The 19526-nt window shown below is 43.1% G+C and overlaps 1 protein-coding gene across 1 annotated transcript; it reads right to left on the bottom strand.

The window, feature by feature from the left end:
- Positions 1-402: 402 nt before the first annotated feature.
- LOC115776794 (zinc finger and SCAN domain-containing protein 5A-like) lies at positions 403-18075 on the bottom strand. Its single transcript, XM_030724569.1, has 4 exons — positions 17598-18075; positions 7038-7168; positions 5538-5624; positions 403-2000 (listed from the first exon to the last, which is right to left on the bottom strand). The coding sequence occupies exons 1-4, from the start codon at positions 17884-17886 to the stop codon at positions 978-980; spliced, it is 1530 nt and encodes a 509-aa protein (XP_030580429.1). The 5' UTR covers positions 17887-18075; the 3' UTR covers positions 403-977.
- Between the last annotated feature and the right edge of the window lie 1451 nt (positions 18076-19526).

Genomic DNA, 19526 nt, shown 5'->3' with positions numbered 1-19526 from the left:
TTGATGTTGTGGGATTTCGGACTGTTCGGGAGGTTCGTGAAGGCAGCATGGAGAGAGAGAAAAAGACCGAGAGCTTGCCTGTGTGTGTGTTGCTGTTCCGCTGTTGTAGTTGTGGTTGGCGTGGCTGTGGCCTACAGCAGCCGTTTTTCTGTTAATAAAGACGACCTTTGTTGTGAATATCGCCGACTTTGGAAGTGTGTTTACAACGTTACAATACCGAACACGTGTTCGTTGTGCGTCATGTAGCTGAATGTGCTACGTTAGCATAACGTAGGTGTAACCGTGTTCGTCCTGTTCTTTAATCCATTATTATTTTAAATTGCCGTTCAAGATGGAATTTCTGCTCTGGGTCTCGGATTCTATCAACCCCCCCCCCCCAAAAAAAAGTGCGACTTATAGTCCAGTGCGACCTATATATGTTTTTTTCTTCTTTATTATGCATTTTTTGGCTGGTGCGACCTATACTCCTGAGCGACGTATAGTCCGAAAAATACGGTAATATAAATCTCTAAAGTTTACCAGCTGCTCATGTTATCGAAGAGTCAGGAGTTCACCAGGTGGCTCAGTGCTGGGGGGGCTTTTATTTCCAGCTACTCACCTTTAGACAGAGTATTCAAATATCCCTGACGTTGTCACTCATCTATAAACCTCCAGGCAATTTTTGTAATAGCCATTCAGTGCAGTTAAATTCTGCACTTGTCTATACATAGTTACTTTAACAGATTCAGACTGCCTACACTTCAAATAAAATGTTGGGTTTAGATGGTGACTTAAACAGGAAGGTCAGAGAATAGTACTAATATTCTTGATTTTGTTTCCTGCATTGTCTTTGAGTTCTCTTTGTATTTCTTCCATCTTGTTCTGCTTCTGATAAACAATCTCAAAAGTTAAGGCTGAGGACAGTTCGTAGTTTATAAGATTGCCTCTTCAGGAAACGCTTTGGTGCACTGGAGCTGTGGGAGATTTTGCCTTTGGCTTCAGTGCTGGATCTTCTGATGCCTCTTGAGGTTGCTGGGATGGGAGAAGCGTCGGTTGCAGATGGAGCAGCTGAAAGGTCTCTCCCCGGTGTGCACGTTGCGGTGGATGTCCAGCTGACTCTGACACACAAAGCTTTTGCCACACAGTTGACAGGTGTAGGGTTTCTCCCTGGTGTGCCTGGCCATGTGCTTCTGCAAGTCTGATTCCATGAAGAAGCGCTTGGTGCAGATGGTGCATCCATAAGGACGCTCCATTCTAACAGCCTGGTAGAAAGACAGGGGACGGGTGCTGGAAACGGGTTTGGGTTGGCTGTGGTTGGGTTGACCCACAGGGTGGTGTATAATCAGGAGGTGTGTGCCATTGGAGGAGTTAATGCTGGAGGTTCCTGGAGGATCAGCATGAGGGAGAACAGATGGTGCTTGCGCCGACCTGTCTCCTGCTGATCCCAGCCCAGCACACTGAATCTTGGGTGCTACAGCTTCCTCGGGTCTGTTTCTTCCACTGCTCCCATCTCTATTTGTCTGGACTACCTCTGACAATTCCCGCTCCTCCCCTCTTTTCTCTTTGTCTGATGCCCCTCCTCTATCAATGACTATCAACTCTGACTTTGGGGGCTTAGAGGGGTCTAATGCAGCCTGGTTATCCTTGCTGCCATCCATTCCATCATAAGAAGCTGTCACAGAATCTCCACCCAGCCTGGCATCAGGACCTTTATTCAAAGGCCGACTGTCCCCAGCTCCTGTTTGCTCCAGCTGGGAACTGTGAAAAGCACCACCGCTGTCGACAACTTCAGCTGTCCTGCCAACAACAAAGGTGATGATGTCGGATCCACTGTCGATCTTCTCCCTCAGCTGTCTGGATGGCTGACCATCACTGGCATTGAGCAATGTGGCAGTGGTGGCAGCATCTCCTCCGGTGGTAATGCAGGCATGTACCGGCACTTTGTTGTTAATGGATCCAGTCTCCATTGCTCCCTCCACCTTGACGATCAGCAGCTCCCCCTCATCCTCAGGCTCTGCTGACTGAGAGGACACACCGACTCAAAATAATGGTTTAAGCCTTTTGGGACTCATATGACCCAACAATGTTCTTCACATCATAAAACTGTATAAAATGTCATTTAAAAATTATGAAAAACAAAAATCTATGTTACATATTAAAAAAATAGAAGAAAAAATACCTACATTTTGCTTAAATTAAAGCTTACTGTTTCTATTTCTGCAGCTTGTTTTCTCTTAATATAGTGCTCTGACTTTAGCTGTGCAGTTAACTCTATAAGGCAGAGAGCAGTACTAACTCAAATGATATCAAACTGACTTTCAGTGGTGACATTTTACAATTTAGATACAACAACAACACCATTCTCAATTTAGGGGTTCCTAATGATTGGGCTGGAGGAGGCGGTCTATTCAAAACTAACATCTTTGCATCAAATCTAATGAACTCTATGAGGCCTGCAGAAAAAGGCTTGTGTATACATGTGGGTATGAGAGGCATTTAAACAAATACTGAGGAGTATTTATTTTCAGTGTAAGCAGAATCACTGCCAGTTTATCAGGACCAACTGCAAACATCAGGGAAAAACTACAGGTTGCCTGCAAATGCATACAGACAAAGACCTGGGCCTCAGATTACCAAGAACATTCAACATACCCATGATATCATTTCATTATCTGGTTTCACTTACACAAAATCAGCAATCAGGCTTATTGGATCACACTAAGGTGGCTATCAAATCAATAAATCAATCCAGGGTCTCCCGATCTAGCTACAAATGTATTTATATTAAAGGTAAACATGGACAGGTCTGACAGACAGCACAGCAGCACATTCTACAAAGATGATCAAACTATAACATCAAAAATATGCAGAAGTTTTATCCTTCAGGCTGAAAGCAACACAGCAGCCGTGTGTGTCTGTGAGGAAAGCTGCTGTACAGTAGTACAAAAATGAACTGTATGAAAGTATGTGTGTGCTTTATGTGCTCTCTGGTCAGTAAGATGGAAACCCTGCAGAAATACTAACTGTCAGTTAACAGACGTAGCACTATCACAGCTGTTACATATTCTATTAATTTATGGATCAAGAAAACCTGGGCTTCAGTGACAACCAAACCATCCTGTTGGGATTCAGAAAGGCCGGAATAATTGGAACTGCAGCTGACGACGAGTCTGACGAAAGCGACGCAGAAGAGGAAGCGGCGCTTCGTCTTGATACGGAGTGTACGGAGTTGTTTAGAAGTGACACCGAGGATGAAGAATTCAATGGATTGATGGTTTGGTTAACTTGTTAGTATGTTCTTTATGCTATGGTTATCTGAATAACTGTTAATGTTACGTTAACATACCAGACACGTACTCTGTTCGTTGTGCGCCATGTAGCTGAATGTGTTACGTTAGCATAACGTAGGCGTAACCGTGTTCGCCCTGTTCTTTAATCCATTATTATTTTAAATTGCCTTTCAAGATGGAATTTCTGCTCTGAGTCTCGGATTCTATCAAATACCCCCCCCCCAAAAAAGTGCGACTTATAGTCAAGTGCGACTTATATATGTTTTTTTTTTCTTTATTATGCATTTTTTGGCTGGTGCGACCTATACTCCGGAGCGACTTATAGTCCGAAAAATACAGTATTCATTCATATGAATGGGTGGGTGTGTCCAAACCTTTGACTGGTACTGAATATTGTCAACATTCAACAGGCTTAGATGTCCTGTTTTAAAATCAGACAAGCTCCAGCCCCCCGTGACCCTGAACAGGATAAGCGGAAGAGAATGGATGGATGGATGCATCACTATATTAGGCTTATTAAAAACAGTAAACAGGAAAACTCCTGTCAGCCACCATATTTATGAAAATGGCAGCAGATAAGTAAAGAAGCTAACTGTCCTCCTGGTAATGTTCACATTTAATCGCCATTATCTGCAGGAACTATTGTGCCCAAATATGTCAAAAAAAGAGAGAACAGTAATGAAGTGTACTTGAATTGGATGTATTTTGATTTATGGTACCTAGAGGACAATCTGATCAAATGGGCATAACATATGCAAGAAACACACTATTAGTCTAACAAATGACACATAAAGATGAAACACTGGAAGGCTAATAAAACGATGTAAGACGCTTTGTAAATGACTAATACACTAACGCTGCCTAATATCACATGTAGCCTGACAGAAGTGTGATTCATTACAGCACGCTGTGTTTAGTTCTTTACTGCAGAGAGCCCTGATGAAGGTCGGTTTGGAAGCCCTGAACACCATCTACAGAAGTTCCTCTCAGCTGCACGTAGCAGTGACTCATATTAGCTGAGGGGAAAATTAGCAGACAGCTAGCAACATTAAGCCTAGATCAAATTTTTAGACACAATGTTCCCCCTCTAAGTTTGCCAATCCAGATCATTAGCTCCCCAGATTACATCCTTATGTAACATACATCATATTCTTAAATGAAAGTTCAGTAAACAGTCTGAGGAGAAGAATCACAAACACGTACATGGAAAATTGTGTAAGTGTGTAATAGAACATAGTGAAATAAGTGAATAACGTGATTCCACTGATCACAGACACACAACATGTCTGGAGTATAGGATGCCAGGCTTCATGGCACAGGATCTGGCTGACCTCCAGTGTAAAATCTTGCACAAATCAAACAAGCAGATCATTAATAAAATTTCCATATCGGATGGGTCAAGGCTTGGGGAACAACGGCCACCTCTGGTGCTGCTGGCCAAAGACAAAGGAAGCGAGAGGGAAGTCATGTTATGAGGAAGTGAGAGAGAAGGAAAGATAGGACTGTGGAGGTGAGAGCAGGGACTCTAAATGCAGGCATGAATGCATGATGGATAAAGGCAGTGAGCTGGCTGATGTGATGGAGAGAAAGAAGGTGTGTGCAGGAGACCAGGTGGAAGGAAAGTGCTGGATAGGTATGGTGTCACGAAGAGGAAGGACAGATGGCAGTGGATAGTGGTGGATTTTGTGAAAAAGGTGGAAATGACTGTGATGAATACATACTTTAAGAAGAGGGAAGAACATAGGGTGATGTAAAAGAGTGGAGGAAGGTGCACACAGGTGAACTACAGCTTATACAGAAAGTGCAATCTGAAAGGTGTAGTCAGGGGAGAACGAAGCTAGGCAGCAGGAGCTGATAGTTTGTAGGATGGCTTTGGACATCAAGAAGAGGAAGCAAGTGGAAGCAGAGGCAAGGATGTAATGATGGAAGTTGAAGAAGGAAAAATGTTGTGCTGAGTTCATGGAGGAGTTGAGACGGGCTCTGGGTGGGAGGGAAGAGTTAGATGACTCGGAAAGTACTGAGGAGAAAATGCCAAGAAGGTGTTTGGTGTATCCTCCCAACAGAGGAAAGAAGAAAAGGAGATTTGGTGGTGAAATAAGGAAGTACAGGAAGTATTCAAAGGAGGACGCTGGCAAAGATAAAGTGGGATAGTCAGAGAACTGTGGTACTACATGAGGAGGGCAGGAGTAGTATATGAGGATGGAGCACACCGTATGTTCTGACAGTTTAAAACGAGGCTCAGATAAAGCCGGTGATGCAGGCATGTACCGGCACTTTGTTGTTAATGGATCCGGTCTCCATTGCTCCCTCCACCTTGACGATCAGCAGCTCCCCCTCATCCTCAGGCTCTGCTGACTGAGAGGACACACCGACTCAAAATAATGGTTTAAGCCTTTTGGGACTCATTGTTCATCACATCATAAAACTGATAAAAATTTATGTTACATATTAAAAATAGAAGAAAAAATACCTGCATTTTGCTTAAATTAAAGCTTACTGTTTCTATTTCTGCAGCTTGTTTTCTCTTAATATAGTGCTCTGACTTTAGCTGTGCAGTTAACTCTATAAGGCAGAGAGCAGTACTAACTCAAATGATATCAAACTGACTTTCAGTGGTGACATTTTACAATTTAGATACAACAACAACACCATTCTCAATTTAGGGGTTCCTAATGATTGGGCTGGAGGAGGCGGTCTATTCAAAACTAACATCTTTGCATCAAATCTAATGAACTCTATGAGGCCTGCAGAAAAAGGCTTGTGTATACATGTGGGTATGAGAGGCATTTAAACAAATACTGAGGAGTATTTATTTTCAGTGTAAGCAGAATCACTGCCAGTTTATCAGGACCAACTGCAAACATCAGGGAAAAACTACAGGTTGCCTGCAAATGCATACAGACAAAGACCTGGGCCTCAGATTACCAAGAACGTTCAACATACCCATGATATCATTTCATTATCTGGTTTCATTTACACAAAATCAGAAATCAGGCTTATTGGATCACACTAAGGTGGCTATCAAATCAATAAATCAATCCAGGGTCTCCCGATCTAGCTACAAATGTATTTATATTAAAGGTAAACATGGACAGGTCTGACAGACAGCACAGCAGCACATTCTACAAAGATGATCAAACTATAACATCATAAAATATGCAGAAGTTTTATCCTTCAGGCTGAAAGCAACACAGCAGCCGTTTGTGTCTGTGAGGAAAGCTGCTGTACAGTAGTACAAAAATGAACTGTATGAAAGTATGTGTGTGCTTTATGTGCTCTCTGGTCAGTAAGATGGAAACCCTGCAGAAATACTAACTGTCAGTTAACAGACGTAGCACTAGTTACATATTCTATTAATTTATTAGCCATTCATATGAATGGGTGAGTGTGTTCACGTTTAATCAGATTAAAACGTGCCTCAGATAAAGGGAACTTGCGCTGGGCTGCTTGTGTTTGTGATGCTTACAGAGGATGTTCGGCCACCGTTCTTATTGTGTCACCTCTATGGCTCGTTGTGTAGTCACAGATCCAGCCATGCCGTGGGGAACATTGAAAATGCAAATAATGAATATTTTTGTTCCCAAAAAGTCTTGTTCTATTACTGGTAATCATTTAGTCCATAACACACAGTGGATGCAGCCTGTCACAGTTTCAGCTTCACATGCATGTAACAGAAGGTGCTACTAAAAACAACTTTTTCTGCCATTATTAAATCAGACACCTTGAACAGATGCCTTCCACGTCAGCTTTTAAGTTTGGAATATCTACCTCAGTTTTCGTGGTGGTCACAACCTCCTGATCAGGATCCTGGTCCAGACTGACAAGCTGGATCTTCTGCACAGACTGATGAGCTCCTGGACCTCGATTCAGAAACCTGGTCCTGCCCTGCAGAGAGGGGCCTTGTGAAACAATAGAAGGACAATTAGATGCTAGTCAATACAGTTACACTCTAAAAAAGTGAATGGAGATCACTCACAATAGGGTTGTCACAACATTACAATTTCAATCTCAATATCAATATCCAGATTTAAAAAAGTCTAATAATAACATCAGTAGCACAGATGTCTGACGTAATGCAATACAGTCAGTAACAGTCAAAAGTTTGGACACAATCATCATAAACATTCATATGAAGTATATATCAACTTTTTTTTAGGTTGTCCGAGGTGTTTCTGTGCTTCTGGAAACTTAACACCATATATTGGCTGCTGATCCAGTCGAGTTATTAAGCTGGACTGTTTAGTTGTTGGTCTTTCTCAGATCCAGTCTGGGACTTTAAAACAACCATCATACTGTTAGACATCTAAGTGTGTTAGCCTGATACACTGCAGACAGACGGGACTGATAATGTTTACGGCCTCGCTCCCACATTACCGTTACTGTTTTATCATTAGCCACAGTTGCTAGCTGCCAACTACGGTAACATTTATGATCACTCTTTAATACTTCAGGAGCTTTTCTGACCTCTCCATAAAGTGTTGTTTAGTGTTGTTAACATGAACTACCTCAGCGGATGTGGGACGCTGTGCTTCAATTTGAGATGGCACTGACAGCACTGTTGCCATTGATACTGTTGCTAATGAATTTTTAGTATCAATTAGTATCTGAGTACCAATTCTTTGACAACACCAGTACAGTATTAAAAACAACAAAGCAGTACAGACTGGCACAAATTAAATACATTTTTTCCAAGGCCTGTTTACAAAAAAAGCCTCTCAGTCAACCTTTATGTGTAACCAGGACCCTATTCCAGGAAGCATGTCCAAGAAACTGAGATCAGCAACTCTGAGTTTCCCGTTCCCGAGTGGCTGATTGGAGTTAGGTCAGTCATTCACAGTTTGCTGATCTGTTATGGAGCCTGGGGCAGGGTACCTTCAGGCAGGTCTAGTTCTGGGAGATCCTCTTAGCAGTGTTAATTTCATTGACGAAATAGTTTTGTCATAGTTTTCGTCAACGACCCTTTTTTTCATGACAAAAACGAGATGATTACTAAATTAAAACCACCTAAAAGGATAAAAACGACGATTCGTCAAGACGAAACCATTTTCGAAAGTTTCGAAGTTTTATCCTTTTAGGTGGTTTTAATTTAGTTATCGTCTTGTTTTCGTCATGGAAAAAAGGGTCTTTGGCAAAATTAACACTGCCTCTTAGATGAGTTTTCAAAGGAAAATATATCAAGATTAAACTCTGAATTTTCAGACACTGTAAGTTTCCTAAATCATGCTGTTAGACATCATTTAGTGAATCTTAAACTCTGAACAAATTTTAATGTGAAATGTAATCAGATTACAATCAGACTGTCTACAGCAGGGGTGTGCAACTCCAGGCCTCGAGGGCCGGTGTCCTGCAGGTTTTAGATGTGTCCCTGATCCAACACACCTGAATCAAATGGCTGAATTACCTCCTCAGTATGCAGTCAAGTTCTCCAGAGTCCTGCTAATGACTTCTATATGTGATAATAGGAGGTAGGAGGTAATTCAGCCATTTGATTCAGGTGTGCTGGATCAGGGACACATCTAAAACCTGCAGGACACCGGCCCTCGAGGCCTGGAGTTGCCCACCCCTGGTCTACAGCATGCATTTAAATTTATTTCAGCCTCATCTTCACTCAGATATTCACATCATCAGAGCTGTAGCTAAACCTGCTTCCTGAAATAGGGCCCAGGTGCCAGCACAACACACAGAGCTGTTCATACTGTAATAAAGTCTGATGATATGGAGAGAAAATTGACTCAAATTATCTGTCTGTAATGCTGGATTTGTAATTTTTTGTAGCTGGGTCATCTGAGTTTTATTCAGAGTCTAGGGGTTTTTCCGGTGAATTTATTTCACTCAATACTTGTGGCGAAGTGGCAAAGACGATTTTCTGTGGAAAATGGGATACCTCAGCACCCCTTAGTTATAACACATACACCTACATCTACTTTTTAATATTCTAAGATTGTTTATATATATGCATTTGTGAGCTGTACAAATGTAATTACTCAGTTAAAAATAATCTAAAAATACTCATTATAATCAGATAGCAAATCGTGCAGGTTTTAACGTTCACTTACTTCTGAGGGTACACCACCGTGATGTCCTGCCATAACCGTCTCCTACTCTTCCTTCGTGCCTCTCAGTTTGACTGACTGTTTTCCCAGCCAGAGAAGCATTGCACCACCTAGGTGGTCGTTTCTTTTAACCAAGCAATTACAGTTGTACAGCTCACAAATGAGGTATCCCATTTTCCACAGAAAATCGTCTTTGCCACTTTGGCACAAGTATAGAGTGAAATAGGTTCGGGGAAAAAAACAAACACTAGACTCCGAACAAAACTCAGATGACCCAGCTTCCCACCAGCGTTTAAACGCACCGTGTACACACGGATCTGGGAGCTCTCCCGAAGCGTGAAATGTGTCTCAAAAAACTTTGTGCACTCCTAACCTGATTTGTGCGTACCTGTCGTTTTATCCGTGGGTATCAGGTGATTCGTGTTCTTGTATTTAACGGTTTGTATGCGTACTTTTATTTTGTATTCGTAACTTTGTTTTATTATATTATATTATATTATATTACCAGAAGTTGCGCACAAAACGTCATTTACAACTTGTAATGTTCTTGTCTTATTTATAATAAAAGAGCTTGAAGAACATTGGGCTAGCTTCAGCTAGCCATTTATTAAAAGACTCAGACTTGACATGTAACATGAACTGCCATCTTAACTCTTTGTCTTCTTCTCCACACCTCCTACGTGGGCTCTCGTACAACACTGACACCTGCTGGTGACACCTTAGTTAACACTTATCATTACATCCCCCTTTTTTTTTCAGCTGCTTAAAAGATTACCTCAGTGTCACAGCAGTTATTCCTCATTCACATAGTCTTCACTAGCACTTACATATTAAACAGAATGCAACAACATACATGTTTCAGTAATGAACTTTCCTTATGTCTTGTAACTCAATGTATGCATATGGCTCAAAAGAAATATATTCAAGCTTGGTATTTTCAACACATTTCAACAAACAAACTAGCATTGGTCTTTAAAATTACACTATGACTCTTTCACTTCCTGTAACTGTAACCATTAGGAACACATTTTAACACATTAAAGTCAGCAACGCTTTACCACTTTCTTTACACAGTTAACCCGTTACTTCATTCATATTTGTTTTATGAGCCTCTCAGGTGGTTTCTTAGGTCGAGTGGACCTTCTGAGTGTTACAGTCACTGGCAATGATGAAGAAGATTCACTGTGTTGCACTTCTGTCGCAACATTCTCTTGTTCCCATCCTGTCTCTTTCTCTTGACTCTCACCATTCTGAATCTTTAACAGACTCCTCCTGTTTCTCCTTAAAACTTGACCATTCTCTGTCTCGACAACAAACGATCTGGGTCCTACCTCTTGCAGTACAGTTGCTTTTCTGTCCCACAGCTCAGGACCATCAATCCTCACAACATCCTTTTCCTGCAGAGGCACCAGATTCCTTGCTGTTTTATCATAGTTCCTCTTCTGTCTTTGCTTGAGCTTCATCCTTTTGTCAGCCCACTTGTTGTCACTCCTGTAGCCATCCTTCCTTGGCATGTGAGGAAGTGTGGTGCGCAGTTTGCGACCCATGAGCAACTCAGCAGGAGATGCTCCACATTCCAGGGCAGTGGCTCTGTAACTCAATAAAGCCAGGTAAGGGTCAGCATTACATTCTCTCGCTTTTTTAAACAATCGTTTCACAACCTGGACCCCTTTCTCTGCCTGTCCATTAGCCTGCTGATACAAAGGGCTAGAGGTGACATGTTCAAATCCGTACTGAACTGCAAAATCACGAAACTCACCGCAGTCAAATTGTGGACCATTGTCACTCACCACACAATGGGGAATCCCATGTCTTGAGAAAAAACTTTTCATGTGTGTGATGACAGACTGTGCTGATGTACTGGAAAGCTGCGCTACTTCAGGATAATTAGAGTAGTAGTCAACCACTAGAAGATAGTCCTTTCCATGTAGATGAAACAAATCAGTACCTACTTTTTGCCATGGTGCAGTGGGAAGATCTGCAATCAGCATCGGCTCTTTCTGTTGCTTGTACCGATGTTTAAGACATGTTTCACACTTTTGAACCATCTCCTCTATATCTCTGTTGATTCCTGGCCAGTACACAGCTTCTCGCGCTCTCCTTTTGCATTTCTCCACTCCTAAGTGTCCCTCATGAATGCGTTGTAGCATGTCTCGACGCATAGACTGTGGAATGAGAATCCTGTTTTGTCTCAGAAGCAGACCATTAGCCACACACAAATCTGCACGCACAGGATACCAACCCGGACAAACACCTCGTGACCATCCATTCTGGCTCAGGTGAATTACCTTTTGCAGTTGCGGGTCTTTCGCCGTCTCCTGCGCAATTTGCTGTAGCATTACATCTGATGCCGGGAGAGAAGCAGTCACCATGTTTATGTGCATTTCAACATCAACAGACACAGGGCTACACTGTGTGTCATCACTTGGAGCTGGTGCTCGTGACAGTGCATCCGCCAGAACAATGTATTTGCCTGGTGTATAAATCAGTTCAAAGTCATACCTTTGTAGAAACATCATCAGGCGTTGAATCCTGGGTGACATGTCATTGAGGTTCTTTTTTCTGATTGCTATGAGCGGTTTGTGGTCAGTTTCTACTGCAAACGTTGGTAAGCCATAGACATAACTGTGAAATTTTCCACAACCAAACACTAAGCCCAAAGTCTCTTTTTCAATCTGAGCATAACGTTGTTCAGTCTCTGTCATTGACCTTGATGCATACGCTACCGGCTGCCAACTGTCCTCTTGCATCTGTAGCAAGACAGCTCCTAAGCCATCTTTTGAGGCATCAGTGGAAATTTTTGTTGGCCTTGTTGGATCAAAGAACGTGAGCACTGGCTCAACAGCAACAGTCTGCTTTAATCTCTGCCATTCGTCCTCATGTCGCCTTGTCCATTCAAACACCGTGTTGTGACGTAGCAACTCTCTAAGGCATGTAGTCTTGACAGCTAGGTTAGGAATGAACTTACCTAGGAAATTAATCATTCCCATGGCTCGCAGTACACCTTTCTTATCAGTAGGGGCTGGCATGTCAAGTACAGCTTGCACTTTTGACTGATCAGGTTCCACCCCTGCACTTGTGATCTTGTCACCCAAAAAGGTCATTTGCGTGACCCCAAAAAGGCATTTGTCCCTGTTCAGTTTGAGTCCATTCTTTTTGACCCTCCCCAAGAGTTTTTTCAACCTTTCATCATGCTGCTGCCTTGTTGTTCCCCAAATGACCAAGTCATCAATGTAGACTCTGGTACCTTCAAGACCCTCAATTACAGATTCCATAGCTCTGTGAAAGATCTCTGGAGCAGATTTGATGCCAAATGGAAGCCTCAGAAAACAGTAACGCCCAAATGGTGTGTTAAAGGTGGTATATTTGCTGCTTTCTGGGTCCAGTCTCAGTTGCCAGAATCCATGTGAGGCATCAAGTTTACTGAAGAACTTAGCTCCAGCCATCTCACTCATGATTTCTTCTCGTTTTGGAATCTGATAATGTTCTCTTTTGATGTTTTCATTGAGATCTTTAGGGTCAAGGCACACTCTAATGTCACCTGTATTTTTCTTGACACATGTGATAGAGTTGACCCAGTCTGTAGGCTCTTCCACACGCTCAATGACACCCATTTGCATCATTCTTTCCAGTTCTTTTTTTAAAGCTGGTCTAAGTGGCGCTGGTACTCTCCTTGGAGCATGCACTACAGGCTTGGCATTTTCTTTCAGCTGAATTTTGTAAGTTTGGGGCAATGTTCCATGTCCTTGAAACACAGAGGTAAACTTTTCCACTATAGCAGAAGTCCCTTCACAGTGCTGCGGTGTACCACTTTTATTTTGTTCAGCTATCTCCAGGCTGTCTGTGTTTATCTGGTAAATCCTTTTAACCAGACCTAAGTCTTCTGATGCTTTGTCTCCTAGCAGCGATTCATGTCCAGCAGGCACAATGGTGAACAGCAGGTTGTGCTGTTTGCCTTTAGCTGTCACCTTTAGATTACATCCCCCTTTTGTTTGAATCGGCTGATTATTATAAGCTTTCAAAGGAGCGATTTTTTCTGCAAACCTTTTAGGCTTCTCTTTCAATGTCTGGAAATCCGTTTCACTAATCAAGTTAGCTTTGGCTCCAGTATCAATTTTGAATGTCACCACCGTCCCATTAACTAGCAAAGGAACAGTCCATTTATCATTAGCTGCTACATTAACCATTTGTCTTACATCAGCTAAGGACTGCACAGTCACATTTTCACCATGTGACACCGTCTTTATGAAAAAGGTGTCACTCAAGTCATCACTGTCATCAATGTCTTCCTGGACTGTATGCACGCTTTGTTCCTTCCCCTTTGAGAAACACATTTTGGTGAAGTGATTCAGTCCCTTGCACTTCATGCACCGTTTACCAAAGGCAGGACACCTTCTAGCTTCATGTTTTTCACCACATCGCTTGCAAGCGAACATCCCTTTATTATTCATTTTATTCCTGTCGGCACTGTCATTAAACTTGCTCCGCTGCGTCCTTTTTGGCGCCACAGCGTTCACTACGCCATTTTGTTGGTGCTTTTCTCCTAGCACAGGGCCTTGAAATGTCTGCATCTGGCATCGTGCTAACTCAGCGGCTTGACATATTTTAACAGCCTCGGCCAATGTGAGGTCTGACTCCCTCAATAATCTCTCTCGGAGCTTCTTTTCATTAGTCCCAAAAACTATTTGATCTCTTATCATGGAGTCTTTCAGATCGCCAAAGTTACATGACTGAGCTTTAATCTTGAGGTCTATGAGAAAATTATCAAATGACTCACCCTGTTGCTGTAGGCGTGAGCGAAACACGTATCTTTCACACGTTTCATTTTTTTTTGTCAGGCAGTGTTCATCAAACTTCTTTACGACCTCGTCAAACTTGTCTTTGTCGGCAGGTTCAGCAAACACAAAAGTGTTGAAGACTTCTATCGCTTCTGGGCCGGCAACGGTGAGGAGCACGGCGATTTTTCTTTCCTCTGCTCGTCGATCTATTCCGACTGCCGCCATGTACAGCTGCAAATGCTGTTTGAAAGCTCTCCAACTTGCATCCACATTTCCAGTCAGCTTCAGCGGACCCGGCGGTTTTACTGCATCCATCTTGTTGTGTTGCTTCCTTTACTCGACCCCGATCCTGGTACCATGTAATGTTCTTGTCTTATTTATAATAAAAGAGCTTGAAGAACATTGGGCTAGCTTCAGCTAGCCATTTATTAAAAGACTCAGACTTGACATGTAACATGAACTGCCATCTTAACTCTTTGTCTTCTTCTCCACACCTCCTACGTGGGCTCTCGTACAACACTGACACCTGCTGGTGACACCTTAGTTAACACTTATCATTACACAACTTACAAAAAATTACAAATCCAGCATTACAGACACAGATATTTTGAGTCAATTTTCTCTCCTTACGATGGTCAGTCCTCAGAGCACACAGTCAGTAGTTTCCATCAGGCAGTGGCGCAAAAAGGGGGTATGCACTATATGCAATGCATAGGGGCGCCGCACAAGAGGGGGGCGCCAAAACGATGTGGGAAAATATTTCTCTAGTTGCATTTTCTGTATTTAACAGCTGTGAATATGACATGATCAGTAACAGCTGATTAGGCGCCCTTGCGCTCCTTCACCTCCCCTCCTCCTGTCCCCGTTTAAAGACAGTCGGCAAGTGATGTCATAGAAGTCTTGTATTTTATAAGTCCATGAATAAGTGATCATAAACATGAACACAGTAAACGTTGAGAGGATGCGGATGGTGTGTGTGTGTGTGTGTGTGTGTAGTGTTGTAGCTAGCGGTTGATCGCAAGGCGCCGCGCCGGTCTGAGACGCCCTCTAGTCGGGCTGAGGATTTCACCGCTTCACTTTCGGAGCTCTGCTGTCTCTGCATTTAGCAAACAGGAGCTGCTTTTATCGCTGCTTACGCCTGTATTATTTCACTGCAATTTACAATCTACCACAGCGCAGGGAAAGTTCACAATGTGCACGTTTGAGGTCCCTAAGGTCATGCGCACACTTGATTTCGCGGCTACAGAAATCGAAATGACAACCAGCATGAATGAGGAGAAGAAGACAAACGAAGATCAAATGAAAATTTCAGACATGATTTAACTGTAGTGGATCATCGCTGACAAGTTTTTTTCCACGCCTCTATTGTCTGTGCAGAGAATGTCAGCTGTTATTTTTTCCTTACATCAGCTGCAGCCACCAGAACGATCACTATAACCACAATCTGGTGGTAATCACAATATTGTGGTTTGGTTTGTGCGATTGTTTGGCGCCGTTTCATTCACAACTGACAGATTTCCTCAGGCAGCTCATTGCACCTGTGTAATAAGGCACGTCACCAGATTCAGAAGCTATTTACTCCAGAATGACTGAAACTGCCTCTTATAAAGTTCCGCGTCTGTGTTTCGGTGTTTATGGCGCGTTCTGTCTTCAGGACTTTGCTGCGCAGCGTTTCCTGCTGTGTGACGCAGTGATGCACTGTCAGCTCACCTGTGCAGGTCTCCTCTTCATCTTCTCCCGTATCTGTCCCACCAATCCGCTCTTTTCCCCGCAGCGCAAGTGAGGAAAAGAGACAGATGGTTTACCTCCGATGTCAGCGTTCAGATCTTTTGCCTCCCACCTGTTTGGAAAATCCCTGTTTTCCACTTTTACTTTGGTCATTTTTGGGGAGTCAGGCAGCTTAAATGTCACTGTAAAAAGTGCTGACCGAAGTTTTATCCGCTGATCACTGATCAATCGGCAATACGGAAAACGGGTTAGCGCACAGTTCTTGGCCTGCCGGCAGCTGTTGCAGTGCATTGTGGGATTTGTAGTATAAGTGGTGGGAGCACATTTACCCGCGGGCAATTAATAATAGCTATATGAAATCATCAATTAGATGTGGGCCGGAAGTGGCCCGCAGGGCTTGAGTCTGACACGTGACATAGAGAAAAACTGCAGTAGGGAAGTTAAAATGTGCAGATGAATTGTTAGTACGAAAAATTATTTCTTATCCGATTACTTGATTAATTGATGGAATAATCGATACAATACTCAATTACTAGAATAATCAATAGTTGCAGCCCCACTTGTATTCAGAAAGCCATAGTCAAACATTAGTTTTCAGCACCAGTGGAGCTGTGAAAGGCCTTCAAGAAAAATGACATGAACCTCGAGAAATGTAACTACAGGTTCACAAAGACTGTGATTAGGCTTTAGATGTGCTTTCTGGTTACATGTGTAGGCCCCTTCACTCAATTAACAAGCGGGAGCAGCTTTTAGCGGTTAGTATTAGCTTGCTAATTAGAATTACTGAAAAAAAAAACATTTCTGGCTAAAACCCTGGTGTGTGTATGCACGTGGGGCGGGTTGGGTTGGGGCGCCTAAAAATGTGTCCGCATACACCTCAGAAAGTATATAGCTGCGCCCCTGCCATCAGGACTGCTTTCTGGGACAGAGGAGTCAATGACAACTACTAAGAAAGCATTCATGAAACAAATACTTGGTTTAATTGAATAATAAAAAGTTGACACTGCGGGCAGTTCCATAATAAAGATTCACTGGACATCAATGAACAGAGGTGGGGCAGAAACCTCTGCAGTGTCTCACAACCCAGAGCTGATAGAGAGAATCCCTGCCTTATTGAGGATGAGCAGATCAATCTAAATATGGATAGTATCGATACCAACGGTGGTACTGGTCACGGACTGATGCTACTCTATGTTCGGCACATTCATTAAAAGCAGGCATGTCTGTGCAAACACAGCTGCTGTCATGCAAACACACTCTGCTCCTCTACCCTGAGGCCAGTACTACAAAGATGATTCACTTCTCATCTGGACCTTTGCTACCTTACGCTGCAAACCTAACCTGCTGCGTTTACTGACCAATCAATGTCCAGAAAATAGCACCACTATCACTAGAAGATCCCTCGGACCTCTTTGTGCCTCGAAGGGTCTAAAGTTTTTTATTGTTTATAGCACAATAAAACAGCATCAGTTTAAATGTGCTATAAACAACCAAACAAGCACACCTACATTCCAGGTCTGCAAAACACCTAAAAAAAACTGTTAAAGATGTGTTTCTGTGTCAACAATGGCACTGATACATTCACGGTATTGGTGAGACTGGCCCAGTACTTTTTTTGGTATAACAAACTTTGCAGTCTGACAGTCGTTCGTCTTTATGCTGGTGCACTTAAACTCGAGTGCAGTGCAAACACCAGAGCCTGGAGCTGGAGCTATGCAGCCCTCTGTGGCAGCTTTCTGAGCAGACCCGCGGCTCTCGGCACTACTTACCCGCCTGTGAGTCCCTGTTCGTCCGACTGAGCAGGCGCACCCCGGGGAAGCGGCTGCTGATGGAGCCCTCCGCTCCCTTCACCCTCTCCGCTCGGTACCTGGCCATCTGCAGCTCCAGCAGCTTGATCTTCCTCCTCAGGAATTCGTTCTCCTTCTGGCTCCGGGACATTTCCAGATGAACCACCGCGTATCCATCGTCCACAACTTTACAAATTTCTGCGACAGCCGCGTTGGCCAGCACCTCCATGATGGAGGCGATCTGAGAGTGGAAATCCACGGTGGTCGACATCTTCACAAACTCGGACTCTGGCAGAAGATGGTGCCTGTCCTTAACGACACTGACCGTCCTTTAGCTGCTATCTGAGATGCATAACAAGGACGTTTTGACTGTTTAAAGATAGCAGGAAACTTATCCAACCACTCTGGATCTTTGTCGATAGGAGGGATGCTGTTTGGATGCGTTAACCTCGACGGTGGCTTCCAGGAGGAACAGCGAGCGTCGCACTACAGCGCTCCCAGCGGTCAGGAGTGGACTTACACTTTAGGCTGATAGGCTGATAGATTTGACTGCAAAGTCAGGTTGCGTTCATGTGTTCATGCTCGTACGTGCATTATAATAGCATGAGAAGATGGTGAGAACGTTATGAAGGTGAGAATGAGGAAACATGGATGCTCTCACGTTCACTGAGCAAACTCAGGTCCCTTCAGCAGCTCTGTTTCTGATGAAACTGAAATCCAGCACCAGATAAATGTGCAGCTCCCGTGGTTTGGAATAATGATGATGACAGTCATGATGGTGGCCAGAACACATATTCAAATGTTAGTCGTAGGTATGTAAATTTAACTGTGTTAACTTAAGACAGCAAAAACCAAAAAGCCCAATACCTCTTTTCTATGTAAGATGCTTCTGACATTGTCCATCTGTCCATGGATGAACTTCAGTCACTTCACTTCTTGAGATGGAGGTATGACCAGGCTGCACCAGCTGCAACCTAGAACCTAGAACAACCTTGAACTAGAAACCTTCAACATCAGCCAAACAGGCATGGAGACTTCCTGTTGCTGCAGTAGATTTTACATTACTGAAAAAGGAGAACAAGGATGGGGCTTCTGTTTTGCATTCAGTAAAATATTGATCAGTGTTACAGTTATGTCCAAATCTGTGCAGGTGCATCAAAGAGTACAGCCAGTCAAACCAGGACAGCATTCACTGCTCCAGAGTTTCCTGTCAAATCAGGGAAAATTAATTATGTGTTTTAATTATATGCAGGAGAGATGCTGTGCAGTGTGTTGAAGACACAAGAACATTAAGATAATTTGTTCAGATTCCAGGTCATCATTGACTGGATTGCAGCAGACAGCAGAGCCCAAACTCTAACAGAGATTCAGGAAACACTGCAGAGCCAGTATGACTACAGCTCCCTTCTTATGGACAACAGCACATTACAGAGAAAAGGGAATCGACAGGGTAGATGGACTGCAAACCCCCACAGAAATGGTTCCCGTAGATCCGGTTATTAACTTAGAAATAAAGAGCATCAAAATTCATAAAATTAAGGGAAGGTGGAAAAGCAATGAGAGGAAGAGAGGAAATAACAGTGGGTTTAACTTTACAAGATCCAAAGGAAAACAGGAGAAATGAGAACCATGGGCCAGAACAGGAGGGAGGAGGCGGTCGTCACAGCGGTTTAAACAGTGCATTAATTCATGACAGGAGAACAGCATGCAGAGGGATGAAGATGAAACTAGAACACGTTTTACCACGCTGCTGAGGCGAGCCATTTAAAGCCACAGCAAAGAAAGTGAAAGCCATCATATCTCATTATTTAAGGCACACTCATGTGTTTGATACAACCTGACAGGTTTTTCTGTTTGAGCGACAGTCCAGTCCACCCACCATACCGGTTGGTGGCGATAATGCACCATTTT

The sequence above is a fragment of the Archocentrus centrarchus genome, unplaced genomic scaffold, assembly GCF_007364275.1.
Source record: "Archocentrus centrarchus isolate MPI-CPG fArcCen1 unplaced genomic scaffold, fArcCen1 scaffold_37_ctg1, whole genome shotgun sequence".
Classification (NCBI taxonomy): Eukaryota; Metazoa; Chordata; class Actinopteri; order Cichliformes; family Cichlidae; genus Archocentrus; species Archocentrus centrarchus.
This window is presented reverse-complemented; position numbering and strand designations above follow the sequence as displayed.

What these genes read in the sequence shown, in the direction of transcription:
- LOC115776794 (XM_030724569.1), bottom strand. Translation starts at nt 17,886, where the DNA reads ATGTCGACCACCGTGGATTTCCACTCTCAGATCGCCTCCATCATGGAG. An exon ending in GAACAGGGACTCACAGGCGG is followed by an intron (nt 7,169 to 17,597) that starts GTAAGTAGTGCC and finishes TTGTTTCACAAG; the next exon opens with GCCCCTCTCTGCAGGGCAGG. An exon ending in CCATTAACAACAAAGTGCCG is followed by an intron (nt 2,001 to 5,537) that starts GTACATGCCTGC and finishes GTGTCCTCTCAG; the next exon opens with TCAGCAGAGCCTGAGGATGA.